This window comes from Gobius niger, assembly GCF_951799975.1.
Source record: "Gobius niger genome assembly, chromosome: 1".
Classification (NCBI taxonomy): domain Eukaryota; kingdom Metazoa; phylum Chordata; class Actinopteri; order Gobiiformes; family Gobiidae; genus Gobius; species Gobius niger.
Window position 1 is genome coordinate 23485434 of NC_136852.1, and position 22500 is coordinate 23507933.

The 22500-nt window shown below is 40.1% G+C and overlaps 1 protein-coding gene across 1 annotated transcript; it reads left to right on the plus strand.

The window, feature by feature from the left end:
• The first annotated feature begins 4546 nt into the window (after positions 1-4546).
• On the plus strand, positions 4547-20950 carry mpzl3 (myelin protein zero-like 3). The gene is made up of 6 exons (XM_079558494.1): positions 4547-4746; positions 7789-7955; positions 16473-16686; positions 17780-17936; positions 20539-20608; positions 20795-20950. The coding sequence occupies exons 1-6, from the start codon at positions 4677-4679 to the stop codon at positions 20876-20878; spliced, it is 762 nt and encodes a 253-aa protein (XP_079414620.1). The 5' UTR covers positions 4547-4676; the 3' UTR covers positions 20879-20950.
• Positions 20951-22500: the final 1550 nt, after the last annotated feature.

Genomic DNA, 22500 nt, shown 5'->3' on the forward strand with positions numbered 1-22500 from the left:
TTTTTAAATAAAACATTTTTTGGATTTGTAGTTTGTGTTGGACTAAATGTGTCAGCAATAAGGACATCTATGTAACAGCCCTACGGGATGTGATTGTATGCAACTTATTTATAATGCAAGAGAGCAGCCTCGTTATCCAATATGAATTATGGATAATTATGTCTTTGTAATCTATCTCCATTTGTCTGCCTGCCTTTATAAAGACCAAAAATAACAAGCTACCCTTCTCATCATCACGCACAGTCATGAACAAGGTATGCGTGTGTGTATTGTTTGCAGCATCTGGGAGTAAAACTGTACATTTGAACTCACAAAAGGAGTATTTACTGCAGTCAACCACAGTAACACGAATGGACACATGATTCTGCCTTAAAGTGACTCCCGTGACCTAATGAACCTACCGGTCTTCCCACCTCTCTTCTAAAAGCTTTTATTTTAAAACGAAGCTGTTATTGTGCAGTGCCATATTTGTTGACGCTTCATTGACAGCAGACAGACGACAGGTGACGGCTTTTTGTTTATAACTCTTTTTGAGAAGCTGCCATAGAGCAACCTTGGAGGGTCTGCTTGTCATTTTCAGATATTTCTTTTTCTTTTCTTTTTTTTTTATGAATGAAGAGACACATTGATGCGGTGAATGATTGTCTTTCAGGATAGAACTAAAAAACCTAAAAGGCTATGGTTGTTAACTCAATAGTTGGGACGATCTGCGCATGTCTCCCCCTACAGGCCAGAAAGAGAACAGGCACCACAGAAGTGAGTACTGTCTGTGGATGTCAGCCAGTTTAGCACATTTTCTGCAGATTTACCCAAATTTAAAAGCTTCTCGACTGGAGAGCTTACAGCCCTTATTCTAGTGTAGCGCCTCATTTGAAAGCTAAGACCCACACAACTCATCTAAGCTTCTTCCTTGGTTTTGTTAAAACAGGTTTATCTATTAGTACAACTCCTATCTATTTGCATTGCTGTCTTGTTCCTATATATTGAAACCCTATATACCTATTGTTGCCTCGGCTGTGACTTTGTTTAGACAGAGCTTGTTTGAAAGGTGACGCGCTTCATGACCGTGAATACATTAGCACTAAATGTTTGTGTGTGTGAGGCATTGATCAAAGTCTATCTATCTGTCTGGCCTCGCAGCTTTAGATACACACCAGCAGAGAGGGACTGCTTTATTGAAGGAAACACAGACACGATTGGGTTGCATTACAAAAACAATTCAAGCCATGCACAGCAATATTGAGGAGAATTCCAAATCAGGCAGCAAATCACACATTTGGTCCAGTTTAGAGACTGGAGAGGTTTGCGCAGTGTCATTGCTATTCCCTTCTCAGTATAGTGGATCGTTGATAGCCAAGCTCTGCTGGCTGCCAAAACACATTCCACAGAAGTAGCAGACTTTTTTATATATATACAGAGAGATAGGTTTGCAGGATTGAAAGATGTCCCGATGAAAGCTACTCCCCATATTTTAAAGTCAATACCTAGTCTTCTCTCTGAAAAACAAAGTATGGCACATGTATTCCATGATAAGTTATGTTATGCAGTTACGAAACAAAAGTATGGTAAACTCAACCATCAATGTCACAAGAAAGTAGTCTTTTGAGGTGCCCCTAAGCCTGGTAAAATTCAGATTTTCTCCAGCTTGGCTTTACCCAAATCTAAAAGCTTCTTGAAAAAATTAGATGAAAATGAGATGAAAACGCGACAAAAACGTGACGAAAATGTGTGACGAAAACGCAACAAAAAAGCAATGAAAAAGCAAATGAGGCGTTACACTGGCCTTTTAAATTTGGGTAAAACTGAACTGGATGAAAATGCACTTGGTTAAAATGGGAGGTTAATCCAGATTTAATTGTTTAAGTAAAAAGCTGTTTTTGATCAAATGTATTTTTCCCAATTGTATTTACATCTCCACATTTTTTCAGATATTTAATGGCAAACCAAAGACTTTTTTTTTAAGAGTTTCAAATAATAATAATACTCTGACATATTTTACCAACATGTACTCACTGGCTGCTCATAAAAGCTATTTATAGTCTGCATTCTTCAGCGGTTTGTTGTTTGTATTGAGCACTATTTAGGCAGTGGTACAAAGTAACAAAGTAAAAAATACAAATAATGGGTACTTTTACTTAACACTTTTTACTTTTACTTCACTACATTTTAGAGCCTGTATCTGTACTTTCTACTCCACTACATTTTGGGTTAATTGGGTTAAAGGTAAAAGTATTTTATTTTCAAAGTGACCTCTCTGAACTGGTTTAGTCCCACTTTCGACTTGGTTTCGTGGTTTACTCCTGTTTAGATCTGGTTTAGACCTGGTTTAGTTCCTGTTTTTGACCTGAGTCAGTGATTTACTCATTCAGTCCCGGTATGATTCAAATGATAAAAAAAAATCTTGCACATTAAACTCTTAAATACTTAAACTTTTTACTTATAAAGTACATTAGAGTACATGGTTAGTTTGCATGTTCTCCTGGTGTCTGAGTAGGTTTCCTCCAGGTACTCCGGTTCCCTTACCACTTAAAACATATACAATAGGTTTATCCTTCAGCCAGGTGTTTTCTGACCTTTAGCCTTGCTTCACATCTGGAGCTGGGTCCCCGAGCTTCTACAGGTTGCCCCAGCGGCATTGAGGATGGGTCAAATGCAGAGAATGAATTTAATAAAGTACACCTAACATTACCTTTCAGGACTAATAGATGTTCCTCTATACTCACTAAATAATGCCCCTATCACTCCTGAACATCGTTCTCACTGTGCAATATCTTTAAATCAGTATTTAATTCACTATTCTCTGCCCAGACTGCTTTGTTGGGCCTCACGTTTTTCACTGGAGGATAATGACTCCCTCCATTCACAAGTGTAAAAGCCCTGTGTCATGAGCTCTGTGGTGCTGACAGCAGAAGAACGGGGCTCTCTCGCTCTCTTGGACCCGGAGCCACTAAAATAATTGTGCTTCGCTGTGAGTAAAAGACTCGGGCTGAACCTGAGACCCAGCCACTGTAACCGAATAGAGCTTTTTTTTTATTTTTATCCATGTGCACAATGTGGGAGCTCTGTGTGAACAGGTAAGAGATGCCTTCACATTAGCTTTCAATGGAGTGGAGTGGCTGTAGATTCTCATATTCTTCTCTGAAAAAAACGAATCCAGCCATCTCAGCCTATTTTACACTGCCTGCGAATTCAATAATCACAATGAATTAAGCCAGAACAGGAAGGAACTGCTAAATCAAATAACTTGATTCATTCATGTTGCAGTAATCTTGCATATTCAGTCACTGTCCATCTTTTCAAAACGCCTCTGTGAAATTTATGACACAGGGCACTTCAGAACTGTCAGCTTTAAATATTGACACAGGTCTGGTAAAGAGCTACTGGTCTGTTTACATTAGAGTCATGACCAGATGAGATTACGTCTGTATTTTTAGTCACGGAGATACATGTGTGGATGTGGCAGCGGATCCTCCATCCCATGATTTGAAAACTCTTCAAAGGGACTCTGTGCAAACATGAAGTGGAGATAAAGGCTAACACCAAAGAGAGAGTGGGGGCTGGAATAACAAATAGTGTGTCCCATTAGAGGTAATTACATCAGTGAAGACACACAGCAGATTCAGGACAGGGATAGCGCAGTAATGGGACTATATTATAAGCGGGACGGTCCCAACAGAGAATCAGAGGTTTAACCAACTCCTGGCTGGGGAGATAAAACAAAAGAAATCCCCTCAGGCTGCAAAAAAATAGTAATGAGGATCAGTGTGAGTATCGGTTTTAATAAAGGCTTGTTTTAATAGTGGCTCTACGGATAAGGATTTCAGCAGGTGTGGGAAGGCAGTGGAGAATGAGGCCTTTCTAAGTTTTTGGGACAGGAAAATACTTTTGGTCATACAAAGCAGAAGAGGAAATAAAAAAAATATAAATCTGAGAGTATTTGATTTGCGTGTATCAGGAAGTCTGGGCATCTCTGCTCAGACTGCTGCCTCCTGCCTCCTCCCCGGATTAAGTGGAAGAAAATGGATGGATAGATTTGATTTGCTTGATAATATTGCTTAAGTTGCTCATAATTTCCAGTTTTATTCTGCCATTGCTTCAGATTTGCATTGGAGATGACCCAAAGAACCACATAGTAGGCTATTTGCTTTCAGATTGGTTTGATGGATTAACATATTCTAATCATTTCTGGGGAAGTGTGCATGTATTCGACTAAACAGTAAGTGAATTTATAAGGGTTTGAAATGTGTTGTTTCCTTATCCAAAAAGGTGAGGAATGACAGCTGGAGTCAGCAACAGGTGCTTTGAATCGCTTCACTCTTGTTCCATTTCCTTGAACAGTCAAGGCACTGTTCATAAAGCATAAAGTTTATACCAAATTTCTTAATCTAAAAAAAAACAACCCACTATTGATTGACGACATAAGCTACTCTTTCTCCATGTCGCCAACTACTTTATCTTTATAACCTACGTTTTGTGCCTTAGTTTGATGCCACTGCCATTGCTCCCGCAGCCACTTCCTGATACACCTGTTTGTCAGGTAGGAGACGAGGCGCACAGCTCGCACTGACTCACCATGAGATAGGAGTATGGACGGAAATTTACGAAAGCGTTGACGTGTTTTGTTTTTTTTGCCTCTTTTTATCCAACGTCGCCGGACACTGCTCCTCTCGCCTACGATGCGTCGACTGCGCCTCGGGAATACGGCTCTCAATAAAGTTTTGCTTTTGTATTTGACCGTCTACTTCGGTGAGTAAAACCAGGCCACACGGCACGGCTCACATTTCACGTCCCATAGCCGACTCACGCGCTTTGCCTTGTTTTGATCGTAACTTTGACAAAAATAAAACGCTCCGCTGTGATTGTAGTAGCTAGTTTATTTCACTTCAGCGTTCGTGGTGCTGTCTCCTACGCGCAAATATGTCAAGAAAGTGCTGACTGTCCCGTACACAGCGTCATGCGTTAAGAGAGACAGTGCCATTGCAGCTCAGAGCGCAGCAGCTGCGGATAGTGGACAAACACAATAGCTTAGTGTTTTGCTTCAAAAGCAAAGGACACTTAAACAGGTTAGACTCACAAACTTCCCAAAGACTTCTTTGCCTGAAATAATTGCTCGTTTTGGTGTAGATTTGGGCACGTGCATTGGAATAGAGCCAAACTCAGTAGGAAGGGAGATTGCCCAAGGTACACAGTTCATATCAATAATGGTTGCAGACGGCTGGTATGCTCTGGTATGCAGCCTGGCTCTGCCCACTAGATTAAACAGTTGCCATAAAGTCACGTTACAAGAGAGAATGATAGGGCTATCTCCAAAATGCAATGTTGAAACATAATAGAATCCAGGCCTACATTGTCCTGTATTGTTTTGGACCTGAAATACAATAGACTATCTCTGTCTAGACTAGGTCCGGTGCTCTTAAATACCCCTAAGAGCACCAAGTTCTTAAATACCTTTATTTAAGGATAGGTATAGGCTCCAAAACATAGGCGTTATAGGCAATAGCAAGTTGTCCAATTTACTTCATATTTGCAAGCGCAATATTTATTTATTGTCTGTTATTTATACATTTATTGTTAACAAGATTTCTCAGTCACGTCCTGTACACAGTGATCAGTGATCGCAGCACATGCACCAGTCACGAGCACCCTTTGTTTTCAAGTCTTTATTATTATTTGATCAAGGCCAGTATCTTTCAGGATGTTGCAACTGTTGCTATGTGATGTTTGTTGCTCGAGCTCTGTCACATGAGGTCACATAGACACAATCTTCCTCCTCCTTTCTGCTCTCGGGCTCATTTATCTAGTAGTACCACAGCGCCAGTACACTGTAATTGCCAGATCATCTGCAATACATCATTTCCTAGAGGTGCAAAAGCTGTCCCTGTTCTGTTGTAATCTTCAGATGGATCTCACCTGCCGGGCTTTTGTAGCTAAATTGGACAGATATGAGAAAGTATTGTCTCATTCCTTCAGAAACGTTTAATAAAGCTACAGAAGCACTTTCAATAAACTGATGTCAATCATCTTCTAATGTCAAATCAAATCAAATCAAATCAAATTTATTTATATAGCACATTTAAAACAACTGCTGTTGACCAAAGTGCTTCACAAAAGGTCTACAGTACAGAGAGAAAAACAACAACATATAAATATAATAATAAAAAACAAAACACAATATACAAAACAGCAAAGCACTAACAGCTTAGATTTGGCCAGATATGTGCTAGACAGTGTTAAAAGCTTTTGCATAAAAGTGTGTCTTAAGCAAAGATTTAAACTGGTCCAGTGTCTGTGCAGCTCTGATGTGGAGAGGAAGGTCATTCCACAGTTTTGGAGCTGCAACAGAGTCAGTCTCATCATCTGAATGAGAGAAATGTGCATGTATTTTGGCCTACTTTCGCAGTCCAGCTGCACACATTTCCTGACAGTGACAGGATAGTCCTATGCAAATGGTCTTATTATGCACTGATTATGCAGTCAAATTCGGTTTGTTGCCTATCAAGGCTATGATATATAAACCAGTGTAAATCTTTATATAAAGTAATTACAACGTGCAGAGTTTATTCTTTATAGTAGTAGTAGTAGTATTAGTATTCTAACACTAATAATTTCTGTAACACACTCCTCTCACTATTTTGCATTCTAAGGTCTCAGTGTAATGTAGTCTTAAGTAGATGTCTTTGTATCCTCTCTATATTGCAAGCCTTACCTCTTGAATTCCTTTTTTTTCTGGGCAAATTTCTTGGCTGCCGTCTCTCCTCTCTCTCTCTCTCTGTCTCTATCTGCACTTTTCCATATTTGCTGTGGACGTTGCACTGGTTTGATGTCAGATAGCGAGAGCATTCACAAGACGCTTGCAGAATCAAAAATAGAATATGAGCGGGTCGGGGGGGCCACGCTGGCGCTGAAGGCGGCTGACAGACAGATGTGTAGCTATAGACTGTCAAATACAAGCACTGAGACTGGCATAGACCTCTGTTAGTTTGTCACTCAGAGGGGAACACTGCTGACTCCGCCACTGCACGGGCCGAGCTGCCGGGCAAATTTGAGCATGCTTCGCTTTACATTCACTTCATGTCACAGCAGGAAAATATCACCATAGGGAAGTAATGGTAATATCAATATTTGAAAAAGGCACAAATTAGCTTGATTTTTCTTCTTAAATACCGTATAGACTATATGTCGCACCAGCCTTGGCAACTACCTGGGCACAAGCCTCTCCCGGCATCACGTTGTTCAAGCTCTCATTTGCAAACTCATTCCTCTAGCTGTGGCCATTAGCTTTTAGCTTGTGGTTGGCTTATTTTGTTTTCTTCATTGCTGTAAGAGTGACCGCTTTTCGCAAGTCCCTCACAAGTTTCTCGCTCACTCCAAACTTTTTTTCTGCTGCCCGATTACTGTTTTTTAAATCTTCCGTAGTAGTAGTAGCAGATACTGATACTGATACTGATACAGATACACAAGCCTAGAGCGCCCTCTAGCGGCTCTCAGTGTGACAATAACCAACATGTGAAATTATATATTTTGATATAGAAGTCGCACCGGAGAATACGTCGCACCCCCAGCTAAACTATGAAAAAAAAGTGTGACTTATTGTCCGGAAAATATGGTACTGTTTTCCCCAATGCAATGTATTTTTTTTATAGGCTTTGCTAAAAAAAAGAAAAGAATATTGCGATGACAATAATTTGCTGATAATATTCAGCATTTTTGATTCCATTTATTTAACCAAAAAGGCCTCCTTGTTTTGTTTTGTTTTGTATAATAATCCTACTTCTCCCTCTCCTCCAGTGCCCAGTTCAGTCTTGTCCATCACAGTGAACACGCCTGCGGAGCTCCATGCCTCCAAAGGGGACAAGGTTACCCTCTCCTGCACCTTCACGTCCACCAGCCCCCCCACCAGCAAGATGTCTGTGGACTGGTCCTACCGACCCCAGACCGGCGGCCCGCCACAAACTGTAAGTAATCACTTTAAGTTTTGCGTCAGTCTCAAGTATGGATCAATATGAGGTTGAGTCAGGAAGAACTTTTATTTTCAAATCGAGATGCAAATCCCTGCGCTGTCTGAAGAACAGTGCCAAAAGGAAAAAAGAAAGAAAAAATCGTTGTTTTGGTAACGAGAAAAGACCAGGAGAAAAATCAGTGTATCCGTTAATGCCCTCTGTTACTTCATAAGGACTTTCTGATTTTCAACATATTTCCACTGACACAGAGGCGTGTTCGTCAGCGGAAGGTCTATATTTGGTCCTGTTTAACCGTGACACCTGGCAGACTTCAGTGGAGAGTGAGCTCAGAGTGTGTCGACAGATTTCCATATTGTTGTTGTTATTGTTGAGCAGCACTCATCTTTAAAGAGGTAAAAATAAGCCTGCATTTATTCATGACCTGGGTATGAAGGGGGAAAAAAGAGGAGGCTGTTTCCCCCCAGAGGTACCGTTTCAATGCTCAAAATTCAACACTAGGTTATTATGCTGATGTATTCTGAGGAAGATAAGCTGCGGGTGTGTCACGTATGTCATCTTACGTCACATTCTTTTATTTTTAGTCACCACCAACCAACCACCTAATACAACTTATACAACCAACTAAGGATTTTTGAACTGATTTGATTGGCCAAGTGCATTTTCTCCAGTTCAGCTTCACCCAAATCTAAAAGCTAATGCCTCATTTGAAAGCTAAAACCTACAAAACTGATTGAAACTGATCTTTATCCTCGCGCTGTGACCTTTTTTAACATTGCTTTTCTTTTGCTCTTTTGCTGTGTTTTCATCCTCTTTCTCTGTTCATTTTTGTCGCTATTTTGATTTTTGCTGAAAATGTGCGCGGTTCAGGTGGGGGTTAAGAGGTTAACACATGGGGCCTCCTCGCATGTGTCAATTGGACTAAAAGCTGAAGAGGTAGGAGAGACATTTAGCAAAGTGTCGAACCAATCGTGACCAATGGCACTGAGGGCTGCAATCCTAAGGCTTCTGGGCCACGTAATTCATTATTTATTACTTTATTATCTGAATGATTGATAAGAGTTTCTATGGCCTTTCTGAACTTTACAGTAACCATACATTAACTAGCTTGCTTTTCTACTTTTTATGTTATTTATTTACATCTTTTTTTATAGCCTATTGGTCCGGTGCTTTTAGAGACTTGACCAGGAGAGCCCACTCCCGGTCATTCAGCCCTAATGCCCTTTCCTCTGCGGCCGCGCTGTGGTCTTGTACTAAAAAATCATGAAACCAGATCCTGTCCAGCCCCCGATAACGGCACTCATTGGCCTCAACCTTTCCTACTTCGGGGTTGAGTTTCACTGACCATTCCAACCGAGGCCCGCCACATAATTCAAGCCATCTCCATCTCCTCTTGAACATATCCATCGGGGCGGTTCTTTCTAATTGCATTTGGACCATGGGAATCCATAGTGTGGTCTCGCTGCAGCCCTATTTGAGCACATTTCCCTTTAGAGGCACTCGGAGTTAAGTGGTGGCTAATGTTTTTGTGGCTCCTCTCGATCTGGAGTGCTGTTGGGTTAGTCATTAGGATGTTCGACAGTGTATCGGAGGAGGAGAGAAGGAGTGGGCTGGTTTTCTGATACGTTTGTGTTTGCACGCAGAGGTTACACATTTACTCGGGGAAAGAAATGTTCCTTCGAAGTGTAGCTTTATCACTCTGGAGTTTCTACTGCTATGTAGTACTTGGGAATTATTCATTTGAAGCATAAAATACAGAGTCCTCTTACTTACTTGACTAATACATTTCATTACTCTGTCCCCAGTTCCAGTGAGTTAAACTGTGAGTGACAAAAGCTGTGTTGAAATATGGAAAGAAGTGTTTTTCAAGTGATTAGTAGTGGATGACCCTTCTGTATGATGAAAACTCCTGTCCGACTGAGGGGCCTTTCATTAAAAAAATGTATTTGATCAAATTTTGTTTTGTATTAGTCATAAATATGAGTCTTGTTTTATGTTTTGTCATTTATAAACCAGACTTTTAAGCTCAAACAGTAGCTTTGATGAGTGATTACTGTATTTGGACTGCTTTCTTCCCCCCGGTATTTCAAAAAATAAGCAAGTACCTGATTTATTACCTTGGTTACTCTAACCACCTCTGTTTGCACGTGTTTCCAAGCCCTGAAACTGCGTGGTGTAACGTCTCAAAGCCACAAAGGTATTAGTTAAAAGGTGTGTCAGCAGCAACTGTCAGAAGAAATGCCCTGTTTGTTGCCAGATAAACAAGTAAGGATGTACATGAAAAGACTATCCCTGTTTTGCTATTGTCATGTGAGCAGGGTTGAACTATAAATCATAATATGGACCTGTTGTACCAGGAATGGTTCTATTTAAGTGAATAGAGCACTCAACAATAGTCATTTTAAGGTGAGGGACATCCACCCTCACAGAAAGAAGAATAATTAAGTCCACTCATGCCTGGGTGAGACATAGTGTGAAGGTTTCTAGTCTTATCGTCACACTCAAGCCTCCTAGCATGACTGAAGCACTATGCCATATTTCAAGGCTTTCAGTAAAATGGCAAATATTTGGACAGAAGATAATATTGTTGGTTGTAACTCACCTTCTGATTGGCTGAGACACTGGTATCTAAAGTTTGGAGGGTAGAATTGAATCAAAAATCTCCACCTGGACATAAATGACCTGAGAGTTTTTTTTGCAATGAAAACGAGTATTTCCAACTGCTTGTTTTGCTTATTTTGTCTTGACTTTTCCACTTTTTGAGGCGCATATATCTTATATATCAAATGTATATAATAAAACTACCAGATTGCATAATAGGGATTAGCGACAGTTACCTATAACGTTTCCTGTTGCATGACATCCTACTGTACTTGTTCATTGACTAAATATAGTAGTGTTTTAGGCTTCTTATTTGTAGTTAATTTGCTTCTATTCAATCGCATTAGCTGCTCTGCCTCTGTTGGCCCGTGCGTCCTGGCCGTATATCACACTGGGAAAGACCATGAATAAACAGGTGGAAGGCGCTGTCGGAAAAAATGATATTGCAGCCAAAGCGTTATTGTGGATGTGTGGATTTGCTGCAGTGCTTCAGTGGCTTGCATAATTACCTCCATCCTGATGAAAATGAATGTTTAGAGCTTTTCAGAGATGGAGAGAAGCGAGGGTGAGTATGGGAGTCAAATGTCAGGGGGGCTCTCTGGGTATTTCAACATTTGGCAATTGAATGTTGATGAATACGGCTTAAATGGACACGTTCGAATGGAGAGAAGACCGGGTTTAGAAGACTGAAAGTGGATTTTGAAAAGCAGTGAGTGAGTGGTTGGTGGTGGTCGGAGGGGACGATCACTTGCTTCTGCGTTTGCTTCTGTCCGTCTGTAACAGCAGAGTTTGGTGACCGTGGGATCATCTCCACCTCAGAACGCAGTTGAGTAAACGTGAGCAGGAAGCGGTGTGACCAACTGGCGAGGGGTGGACGTGTCTTTGTTGCGGTGTTATTGGTAGTTAAACACTAATATTGGAACAGGATTGAATCGAAGCTTCTTCCTCGTTATGATTGTCACGTACATTTTTCGGCCTTTTTGGTTGTGTTTTTAGTTTCACAGTTTTGTGGCTTGATCACAGTTACCTTGCACACAAAAAACAAAACAAATGCAGCCAAAACGCTACAAAAAAAGCTGTGAAAAAGGGACAAAAATGTGACAAAAACGTGATTAAACGACAGTCCGTCAGTCTACCCCAGGACAGCTGTGGCTACAATAATTGCTTGCCACCATCGAGCATGGAGTGAACGAATAATGCAATGTAAAGAGTATTTGAGGGTCCAGAAAAGTGCTATATAATACCGATGCATTATTATTTATTTATTTATTTATTTATTTATTTATTTATTTATTTATTATTATTATTATTATTATTATTATTATTATTATTATTATTATTATTATTTTTATTTTATTTTTTATTTTTATTATTATTATTATTATTATTATTTTTATTATTATTTTTATTATTATTTTTATTATTATTATTTTATAAAAGGGAAAAAAGGTGATACAAATGTGATAAAAAAGTGATTAAAAATATCTGAAAAATATATATAATTGTTTATTATTTGTTAATATTAAAATCAGATATTGACCCTACTGATAACAATTGCAATGCTGTGTATTGTGCAAAGAAAAAAAAAGAAGAAAAATCCCTATACTGACCTCCTGCTTTGGTGAAGATGCTAAACTCTGCTTAAGAATCTCCATTAATAAAAGTAGATCACTATTTGCTGAACCCGATTGCTTCTGTTGAGATCTATTAACAACTCTGGGAAATGAACAGATAATTATCCAGCAGCTTCGGGCACTTTCGTGAAGTTGTTTTCTTTTCGGCGCGGTTTGGCTGAGCTGCTTTGTGTCTCCCATGTTTTAAAGTATATATGCGGCATGTCTAGCATTTGTTTTCAGTGTCTGCTGTCTCTTGATGTATTCACTGACTCTTTAGCCCCTCTATGTTGTTGCCGTCTCAGCTCTGCCAGGTCCTCAAATGATCAACCGCGTATGAATAATGCTGTGTTAGACGATAGTTTTATCTGTGCCAGCCTTTGTCCAATCGCTCTGGTTGAAAAATGCAGTGTATGGCCCTGTGGTTATAAAGCCATAAAGCAGGCAGTGATTGTCGAGGCGATTCTGTTTGTGCTCTTGTGTATTTGCAGATACGGCTGTTGACATTGTACTCTGTGTGTGTAAAGCTGAAGGCTGTAAATAACACAACACGCGTTTTAAATAATCTTGTCTAAAGTGGCAACATGCAGACTAGGTGGTGTTTAATACGCAACTGCGCTGGCTGTTTCTCGTGTAAGGCCCGAAAGAAATGAGATTGGCCTCCCGCACAACTGCAAATCTGTCACTAATTGATAAAGTGGAAGCTACAGTGGTTCTAAACAGGAATAATATACTGGGGTTGAAAAAATATTTAAAAAAAATAAATGGCAATGGATGGTTATTGAATCAAAAGTACAATTTGAATGGTTGCAAATGGCAGACTGCAATTATTACGAGTTATTTCCCCCCCCTAAAAGTTCAGCGCTGAATCTGAATCTGTTCGACTTAAATTAGAAAGTAGTCAATGAGTATTTTCACATTGTTGAAATACTCCTTGTTCTTTGAGAAAGCCAATATAAAAGTTGTTTTATTTTTTTTTAAAGCAGAACTTGTTTACCTTAATATATTCCTTTCCGTAGGCCCTCTGGGGGTAATACAAGTGTTAATGGGATGATTGGGGGGTCTTTCGTCTCCCCCGGTGTCTCTGGCCAGAAAACCACACTTGTAACTTTGCCTGCACCGGGTCGGAGGCGCAATGCACACTAATGGAATCACGAAGAAGAAGCTAGCAGGCTAATGGGCGATGCTAACTGCGGGCTAGCGCCACTTTAGCAGTTTTTACAGCCAAGTTTGAGTGAAAAAAAATTATCTCCATTGTGTAATTGGATGTACAATTACACCCTCTCTCCCTGTGTCTTTTCTTACAGCGTAGTATTTACTCTCACAGACAATTAATGAGTAAAAAAACGCAACATGCTACGACAGCTGCAGTGGTGCTTATGGCCTCTAGTTGCATGAGTTACTTAGTTCTGCTTTAAACAAACACAGAGGTTTCTGTTTGCTAACCCAGTAGACGTAGTGAAGCCTGATCCGCCAGGCATACGTCAACAAAATTAGACGGATAAACATTTTTTGGCAAAAAGTGAAAGCATTTCAAGCTTTCAAAGAGACTTTTATTTGACTTACAATGCCAATAAACGGAATTCTGATGTTTTGTCAAAATATTCTTGATCACTTGCGTGTTTGGCTCAAGGTCTGCCCTTCATCAAAACAACACAGACTCTGCTCTGCCTGCCAGGGAGGTTGGGGCTTGGATTTGGTATCTGCTGCAAAGACTTTCAAAATGCAACAATGAATGGCATAATCCCTCTTGTGTTCAAAGGACTTTAATTTAAATGTTGACAATGTTCTACATGTTTAGTGACAGACTTCAAAGTAAAGGTAGTTTTACAGTTTTTGCCATGGTCTTTTATATGAATTTGTTGTGTTATGGTCAACTGTAAACCTTCTGGCAAGTAAAACATGCACACTTTGAAAATGTGATTACAAAGTGCTGACACTTAATGTTTTCGTGTGTCAGTAAACTTCAACAAAACTATCTGAGCCTTTGATGAAGAACGACCTTTTTGAAATTCTTTAAGCATGCAGTCTTTACGGGCGGATAGTTCATTGACATTACATATATGTGACATATACGTTCCGATACTTATATTACTGATTGTTTATCTGGACTGTATTTGGAAAGAAACATCTGCCGTTCTTACAGGAAGTCGATAAATCCTATTTGCTGTGCTTTGAGCTCCTTCAGATCTTATCCAGCAAATATTGTAAGAGCCTCTTAATGTCTCCATGCTGCGCAAATGGTTCAGAGCAAGATGCAGTTAAGAAGAAGAAGCAGAACGCAGACCTCCTTCATCAGCTGTTCAGCCATTTTACTTACACAAAACCTTTGCCATTTTCCAATAAAATAGTGTCAACCCCAGTCCTGCAGATCATATTTACACTGGGGGAAAACAATTATTTGGCCAAAATCCTATAGAATGTCTATGTGAAACTGACCAAATACTTTTTTTCCCCACTGTATATGTATACTTTTATAGGCACTTCGTGGCTTTCCCATTTTTATTAATTACTTTTTTCCTGTTTATATTTCATTGCTTCTTATTTCAGTTGTTCCCAGTGGCAACAGAAGAGTGGATTATTCAAGACCGACAGTTTGTAAAGTCATATTTGCCAAAATCCGATTTTATTTTTTCCCAGATTTGTTTTTGTCAATATGGCCGTAAGTGGGTGCTTCATTCATCTCTAGTAAAGGCAGGGATTGATTCTCAGCTTGAGCTTGTTTGTTCATTGTCAGGCCTCTCGCTTCTACCCTGTCATTTCTGTTGGTTCACCTTATTCATTCTGTGAAGGCAGCTCCTCCTTATAGATCCTTTAAAGCCAACTGAGTACCTTCCTATGTGACACACAGAGCAGTGTTCCGCCATATGTGCTGCAGCCTTAACCACTAGACTATCACTATCCAACTTCTTTGATGTCTTTAATAATTAAATGCCTTACACTTGCCAAAGCCTGTCAAAATAACCAAACCGTTTTTAATGGCATTAGTCAATCAGCCTGTGGTAAGCATGCATTCTTGTAACCACAGCTGCCCTAGGGTTGACTGGTGTAGAAGTGGCAGCTAATCTGTGGCATTGGCCTCTACACAGCACAGATGAGGCTCCTGGACACAACAGCGGCGTACCTTAAAAAACTGCCGACCCCTTGTTGGGACTGAGGCGGCTTGAGTGAACCAGCGGTAATGAATCGTGTGCCATTTGTCCATTTGTTTTACAATGCACAAGCCGCAAGCATAACCAGCACCAACCAAACCCCAAGTATCGTTTACCCAGAACATTTTCATTTTTCTCTTCGGGTAGAATAACTTGGCACAAAGCCACGTTTGTCTGCAATATTGCCAAACTCTGTGCCCTTTTTTTTGCTGCAGCTGACATTCTCTCTGAGGCAGAAATAAAAGCCCTTACATTTGAATGTTATGAATCTTATATAAGCTTTGAGTGTGTGAATGCGTCACTGCGAGTCTACATAATTTACTACTCCGTGCCCTGGCTCGACTCTTCATCACGCCCTGTACCGATGTCGGCCTTTTATATTACTGCCCATTTTGCATGTCTTCTCTGTGCTGTTTATGAAATGGAGTGGCATTTTGTGCTGTTTTTTTGCCTGCTTTTGACAAAACGGTGGTTGCTTTAAAGCGACATGCTGTGTGAGCACAGGTGACATTATGTGCTTACTTACTTACGTACTTAATACTTTTCATTTTGAACCGTGGACAAATGCAGACCCGTCTATATTAATAAAGGACTTTAATTAAATCAGACCTCAGTTATTTTTTCTTGCAGACTCCTTACCTTTTGAATAGTTATTCACAATACCACTGTATACAGTACATCCTTTATTGTGCTTCTCTGCCAACAGTAACTAGTTTTACCTGTGGCATGGATTGGGAAGAAGCATATGTTTGACTGCTGCACATATTCACTTTGATAAAACAGGAGTAGCCCTCTCTACTGGATAGTAAAGATGACAACTGTTGGGAAACCTTTACTACAATGGAAAACTCATATTAAGAGGTTTTTTGTATTGTTTGAACTATACACTATAGGCCTGCAGTGAATCTCTTGATTTGTTGTATAAGCTGAAGGCCTCTCCTGATGCTACATTTATTTAGACTTGGGAACCACAAACAGAGCAATGGCGTTAGATTTAGAGACTTACAAACATTATTGATCCCCAAGGGACATTACTTGCTCACAGTCAATCATTATTACAATAAACCCAGGCTCAAAGCAAATAGAGATAAAATAAACACACTGACTGCATAAACCTCTTTTATCACTTTCCTTTCTCTCCTCTGTAGTTCTTCCACTTCTCGTCGCGGGCCTTCCCGCCCACTGAGGGGCAGTTCAACGGTCGGATAAAGTGGCAGGGGAGTCCGGCGCGCGGTGACGCCTCCATCTCCCTCATTAACGCCACTCTGAGTGATAATGGGACCTACACCTGCTCCGTCAGGAACCCCCCTGACGTCCACGGCGCCCCCACGTCCCACTCTGTGCTCACAGTCACTCCTAAAGGTACAGTGCACACTCGCAGCCTAAAGCTCCGCGTCAGCGCTCTCAATCAGCTTAAGACAATTGCATACACACAAAGCTTTGCACAAGGCATTCAAGGCTTTCCACTGCGTCACTTCTTTTCTACAGGACAAGCAAAAAATATGATTTAGTTATGTTCAAGAGAGGTCCCATGTTTTTGACTCTTAACATTTTATATACAGTTTAACAAAGTCACTGAACACTGAAAAGATCTGGTTTCTTGTGGGATTTCTAATGAACTTTAGACTAACTATGTTAAAGTAAAATAAAGATATCATTTATTGTACATGTGCACATGGAGAACACAGAGCAGGGCAAGTCTGCCTCAGAGTTCTGTTACAAGGTCGGAGTATTTATACCGAAACACACAAAGAAGGAGGAGAAATGCATTGTCACATGAGGTCAGACTAACCGTTATGTATATCTCAAAGTACAGAGAAAGACTACACTCAGTCAGTTTAGGCGAGGACAGTCCTTGGGAGGCATCTGGCAGCCACGAAAACACGTACATGAGCAAAACATACAGATAGGCTGTCTGCACAAATATGTGACTCAAAGATGTACATTACAGGTTTTCTTATCATAAGACGTGAAAATTGACCAACACCATGACAAAAGTTATAGAAAAGTCATTGTTACTCTGATGATGTTTTACTGATTTCACACCCGGAACTGATTTATGTCCAAGATCTAAAACACACATATTTACATTACAATATGCTTAGAATGTAGTCCTCAAAACAGTAGAATAACATTTTGGAGAGCTAAAACATCCATAAATCTTAATTGCAATTACGATAAATCAAACCAACTGGATTACTCAAGACCATGCCATGAAGAAGCTACATGTTTAGTGGTGAAACGTTGCCTTTTTAGTCCAGTTGGTCCGATCCATTGGACTTTTATTATATAACATTGAGGAATGGGGCCATTACGTTTTATCTAGTGCATTTTTGGGCCCCTCCATCCTCGCACTGTGAGAGGATGATATGGGACTGCCGTCTGCCCTATTGCTATGCAGGGGAGGTATTTGCTGTAGTCGACTTGTTAACATGTATCTGACTCTTCTCCCCAGCTCCCGGCATTCGATTTTCTGACGTGACACTGCTGCTGGCTTTCATCCTCCTCCCCTCTGCTCTCCTCACCTTCTTCCTCATTGGTCGGATCCTCTGTCCCAAGAAGCAGCGAAGCCAATCCAAATCCCACAGATCACCCATCGAGGTCACGGAGGGGTAAGTCGATTCATTCAGCAAATTGTATCACTCCAACCTCCTGGGGCCAATCATCATCGCTGCTGCGGGCTTCGGTGCCTCGGGTTCAGCTTTTGTATCGCTAATTTAATGAAGTTTGAGCAAAAATTCAAATTTGATTTCTGGGGCTCAATGTGTGCAGTCTTAATTAAATCTGTAATGAGATAATGTTTGACGGTAACCTCAGCGCCAACCTCAGGCATTTCTCACATCTCGACAGGGCGGGGGGGACAGTGGGTGTTGGCGATTAAATGTGGTTTTGAGGTTTTTAAATATTTGCGAGGTATTTGTTTTTTTAATCGTAGGACAGTTTCTGGGGCCAGGACTCCCCTAATCCCAGTGGGGCTTTCCTGGTTAAATAAAGCTAAAAAAATAAATAAAGGCTTGTGCAAGGTAATGGAGCATCTCAAAATGGACATTAGGGTGGGCCTAAATCCCATGTAAATTTTCAAATGATTGTTTTTTTTAAGCTCCAACCCCTGAATGTTGTTTTGAATAATCTCAAAAACTCTCCTGATATTTCTTTTTCAAATTCCAACAACATTTATCTGAATAATGCCAATAAAGCCAAGTTTAAATGTATGGTTTTATTTTGTTAATATATTTGACTTTTTTAGACTTTTTCATATTTGCTTTATTCACTCCCCCTTGAGGGTAAACCTGCAAGGTTGATGAGGCAGGGTTAAATGTTATCTAATTGAGAAAAAAAATCACCAGGGGAGTTTTCTATACTATTTCAATGAATTGCAAGGATTGGAGCTTAATTTTTTGAAATTTTCCCATTTTAAGGACCACACTCATGGACACAGATATTGAAAACAGGAAAACAGATCAGAAGATTTGATTAGCTTAAAGGGGCTAGATTCAAGTTAGTCATTTTCTGCTCACTACTGCCACCTCAGGTCTTATGCATAACTGCACCTTCTATATTAAGCTTGTGCATGACGGCACTTTGGACCCGAATTAACACCTCTATGAGTGACAGTGCAGGATTTTAGAGGCAGTTGTGGTGAACAGGTCTGAGCTCATTCTACATATTAGGACATGGCTGGAACATGCAGGGGATGAAAATACTTAGTTTAACATTTTTAAACTCCGTATAGTCCCTTTGACTCATAGCTGTTTATGTTTCAATTGTTTTGTTTTGGTTCTTAGGCCAACCCACCGCCAATTGTCCAATGAGAAAGCCCACAGAGCCCTGTGCTTTGGGTTGCCAGATCATGCCGCTCAAACCAGCAACAAGCAATTAGAATGTGGCAGGTTGAGGCAGTATATGAATACTCTATCTTCAAGTCAGAGTTTTCAGCCAGGTCTCGAAGTGTTGAAGCAGTTTCCCCCATGGATTAATGAAGTTTTTCTAAGTCTAAAGTGTATAAATCTTAGCGTAGAACAAAGTGAGTTCAGTATGAATAGATGCAACTAAAAAAACACGCGCGATTCATTTGACATTTAAAACACAGCACGAGGAAACCGTCAGTGCATGAATATTGATGCCGTCTTGTATCACTGTGTACACTAATTAACTAAAGCAAACGTCACTTCATATTGTTGTTGCCATAGTCAACATAGGTGCGCCTCTGCATTTAGTCTGTTGATTACTGTACTCTTCCTGGATTTGCATGTCGTGTGAACAGAGTGGGTTTCCATGGTAATTGTGAATGATTTTGAGTTGGACGTCAAAATGTCAGCGGGAGGGCAGGGGGCAATTATGGACGGTGGACTACTTAAAAACAGAAAACAGAAACGAAGTGAATAGTTTTTTTTAAATCAGATGATGTGTGTCATTATTCTATTGATTATCAATATGAGGACAACATAAAACGCTCTAATTGAAAACATTTGCTCACATTTCATCATAAAGCCATGCAAACGAATACTTCAGGTAAATTTACAAAACCTCTTCGCTCTTAGGGACAGAAACATCACAGCAGAGCGTCGTCTTGTGTTCTGTGAAGTAGCTGGCTGAACTGTAATGCCAAATTCCACGTGATGAGTATTTAACCTGCTGCTGCTTGCCCAGTGTCCAACACAGCGTCTCCGCAGCACACATGGAGCTGGATTTCTCCTCAACAGCGTGGCTCGCCCTCATTAACACCGGGTGACCATTGTGGCTCATCCATGAGTGGACTGAATAAAGTTGAAGCTGTGACATTAGCACGCGCTCCTGAGACGGTGAAGTGTGCTCGAGATACAGGAGTATTTGAGGTCAAAACACGTGATTTGATGAATGACTAGCATTTGTCATAGGGGTCTGTTTGCGTATGCTCTCAGTCGCCCCCATATTTTCCATCATAGTAGAGATTTTCACTCACCCTTAAATGAGTAGAGGATGTTTCACTTCCACCTTCAGAAGCTCCCTCTTGCTCTTGTAGTCAGAGGTACTGCAGAAATATTTCAATATTTCTTCTACAGCCCCGCAAGTAATCAGTTTCAACATTTGTAGATTTTCTGCAGAAACACATTTTGCTTTCTTACTCCCATTGAGCGATATTGGCCCCCGGCATCCATCTGAAATTCTGACAACTCGAACGAGAACCCATTGCATTGCTGATTTTGCTCCATTTTTGTGTGTGTGTTTTTAAAGTGAGGAGTACGCCATGACACCTGCAGGAGGCCCAGTGAAGAAGGCCACATGCTGCGAGCTATGCTTCATGGTACAGTACAGTCCTCTATCGCATAAATAACTCAATGAGACTTGTCTGCAGATCCGTTTCACATGTTAAATTTTACATGGCCTGGACAAGAGGGCCGGAAAGTTGATCAAATATTAAAGTCGCTAATGTCGTTTTGCTATGTCTGCGGGCCTCCGTCTGAACTCCTGACTTCCTTGTTTTGTTTAGGACCCAGATGAAGAAGAGGAGTATTATTATAACCTCAAAAAGAGTCCGTCTGTGGAAGATCAATATGCTGAGTCAAAGTGCTAGAGAACCCTGCTGGTCAACACGTGTCACTGCATTTTTTGACTTTTTTTTCCTTTCTTTTAGACAGTGTGTTGCTTCTTTCGTCTTCCATGCCAAAACAAAACTAGTGGTAGCGTTTACATTTTTATATCAGAGAGTCTTCCTGAAGAATTGTTTATCTGCCGTGAGTAAAGTTAAATTATGCACCTCTTCCAAGAATATGCAAATAACTTCCTTCAGGCCAAAGGAAACAGTTTTACTTTAAAAATCAGTCCTATTACTTTCGCATGGATACATTTGTCAACATACGTTTCCATGTTGATGCAAGCTTATTTTCTCCTGTGACACTTTATGCATCTTTTGAACAGATGAGAACTGTCAAGTCTTGATCATTCACGTTTTCACTTAATGTCATTTTGAAGGATTGTAATTTATTGCCAATGCCTAAGGCTGTATGAATTCTGTTTAGAGTAATGGTACATTTCTGTTGTGTGTCTGTGGTAAAGATGATGTAAAATGAAAGTAGCTACTATTCATCTATTGACTATAACATTGTATACATGTAGTTCTACAGTTTTTCATTGTATCACGTCATAATTTCAGCAGCTCCCTTGTGTTGTTTATTGATGGGGATATTGTATTGTACAGTTCCTGCTCTGAGAGAGTTTTGTTTTATGGATGCACAGCTTGCTTCGTTAATAAACATTTTAAGTTATGTTTTTGCCTAAATAAAGAGTTGATGAGATACATGGTTTGTGTTTTGAGGTGGTGTCAGAACTTAATTATGCATATCTAAGGATTATATAAAACCAGCTTTTAATAGCTGGATATTTAAGTCAGTGTGTATACTTTCAATAAAGATTTTTGAAATAACTATTAAAACTGTTCCTAGCCGGGGCGTGTCCAGACTATTGATAATGGAGTGGCCCAGTGGGGGCACTTAACGGCTGTTAGTGTGGGACCAGGGCCAAGTAAAATAAATGTAAAATTGTCAGTCCCACTTTAAGCGCTGGGGATAACCTATTACAAAAGCGTTCACGAGTTACTTTATTCAGTAACTAAGGAATATAACATATTACTGAAACACAATATGGGAATATATTAGTCATTATTAGTCAGTGAAGTAACTGAAGTTACAAGTGCATTAAATATATGAACAAAAAATGCCCCCAAACAGAATGCAGCACCAAATCCAGATGGACATTGGTGTAAGAGCTGCAGTTGCGTGTAGTCAATGACGTCAAAACACACCGGCCGCCCGGTTAACGTGCGCCTGGTTCTATGTTACTTTTGAGGCACAAGAAAGTAATTTAACCTTTTAACCCCCACCTTAACCAAACACATTTTCTCCGGTGCAGCTTTGCCCAATTCTAAAAGCTTCTCAACTGGACCTTGCAGCTGCCAGTGCAACGCCTAATTTTTTTTGTCTTGCTGACACTGTGTTTTTGTCACATTTTTGAAGCGTTTTTGAAGCTTTTTAAAAATTGTGTTATTCCTTTTCTGGCACGTTTTTTTTTGTGTCACTTTTTGTTGCTTTTCTAAATTGTGTTTTGTCACCTTTTTGTTGCATTTTAATCCTCGTTTTCGCCGCTATTTTGAAGCTTTTTTCGAGAAGCTTTTAGATTTGACTCATCACTCAGTCACAC

Bases quoted from the DNA above. Each gene is read 5' to 3' on its own strand.
- mpzl3 (XM_079558494.1), top strand. From the start codon at position 4,677: ATGCGTCGACTGCGCCTCGGGAATACGGCTCTCAATAAAGTTTTGCTT. The intron at 7,956-16,472 runs GTAAGTAATCAC...TCTCCTCTGTAG, and splicing joins CCGGCGGCCCGCCACAAACT to TTCTTCCACTTCTCGTCGCG. The intron at 20,609-20,794 runs GTACAGTACAGT...TGTTTTGTTTAG, and splicing joins GCTGCGAGCTATGCTTCATG to GACCCAGATGAAGAAGAGGA.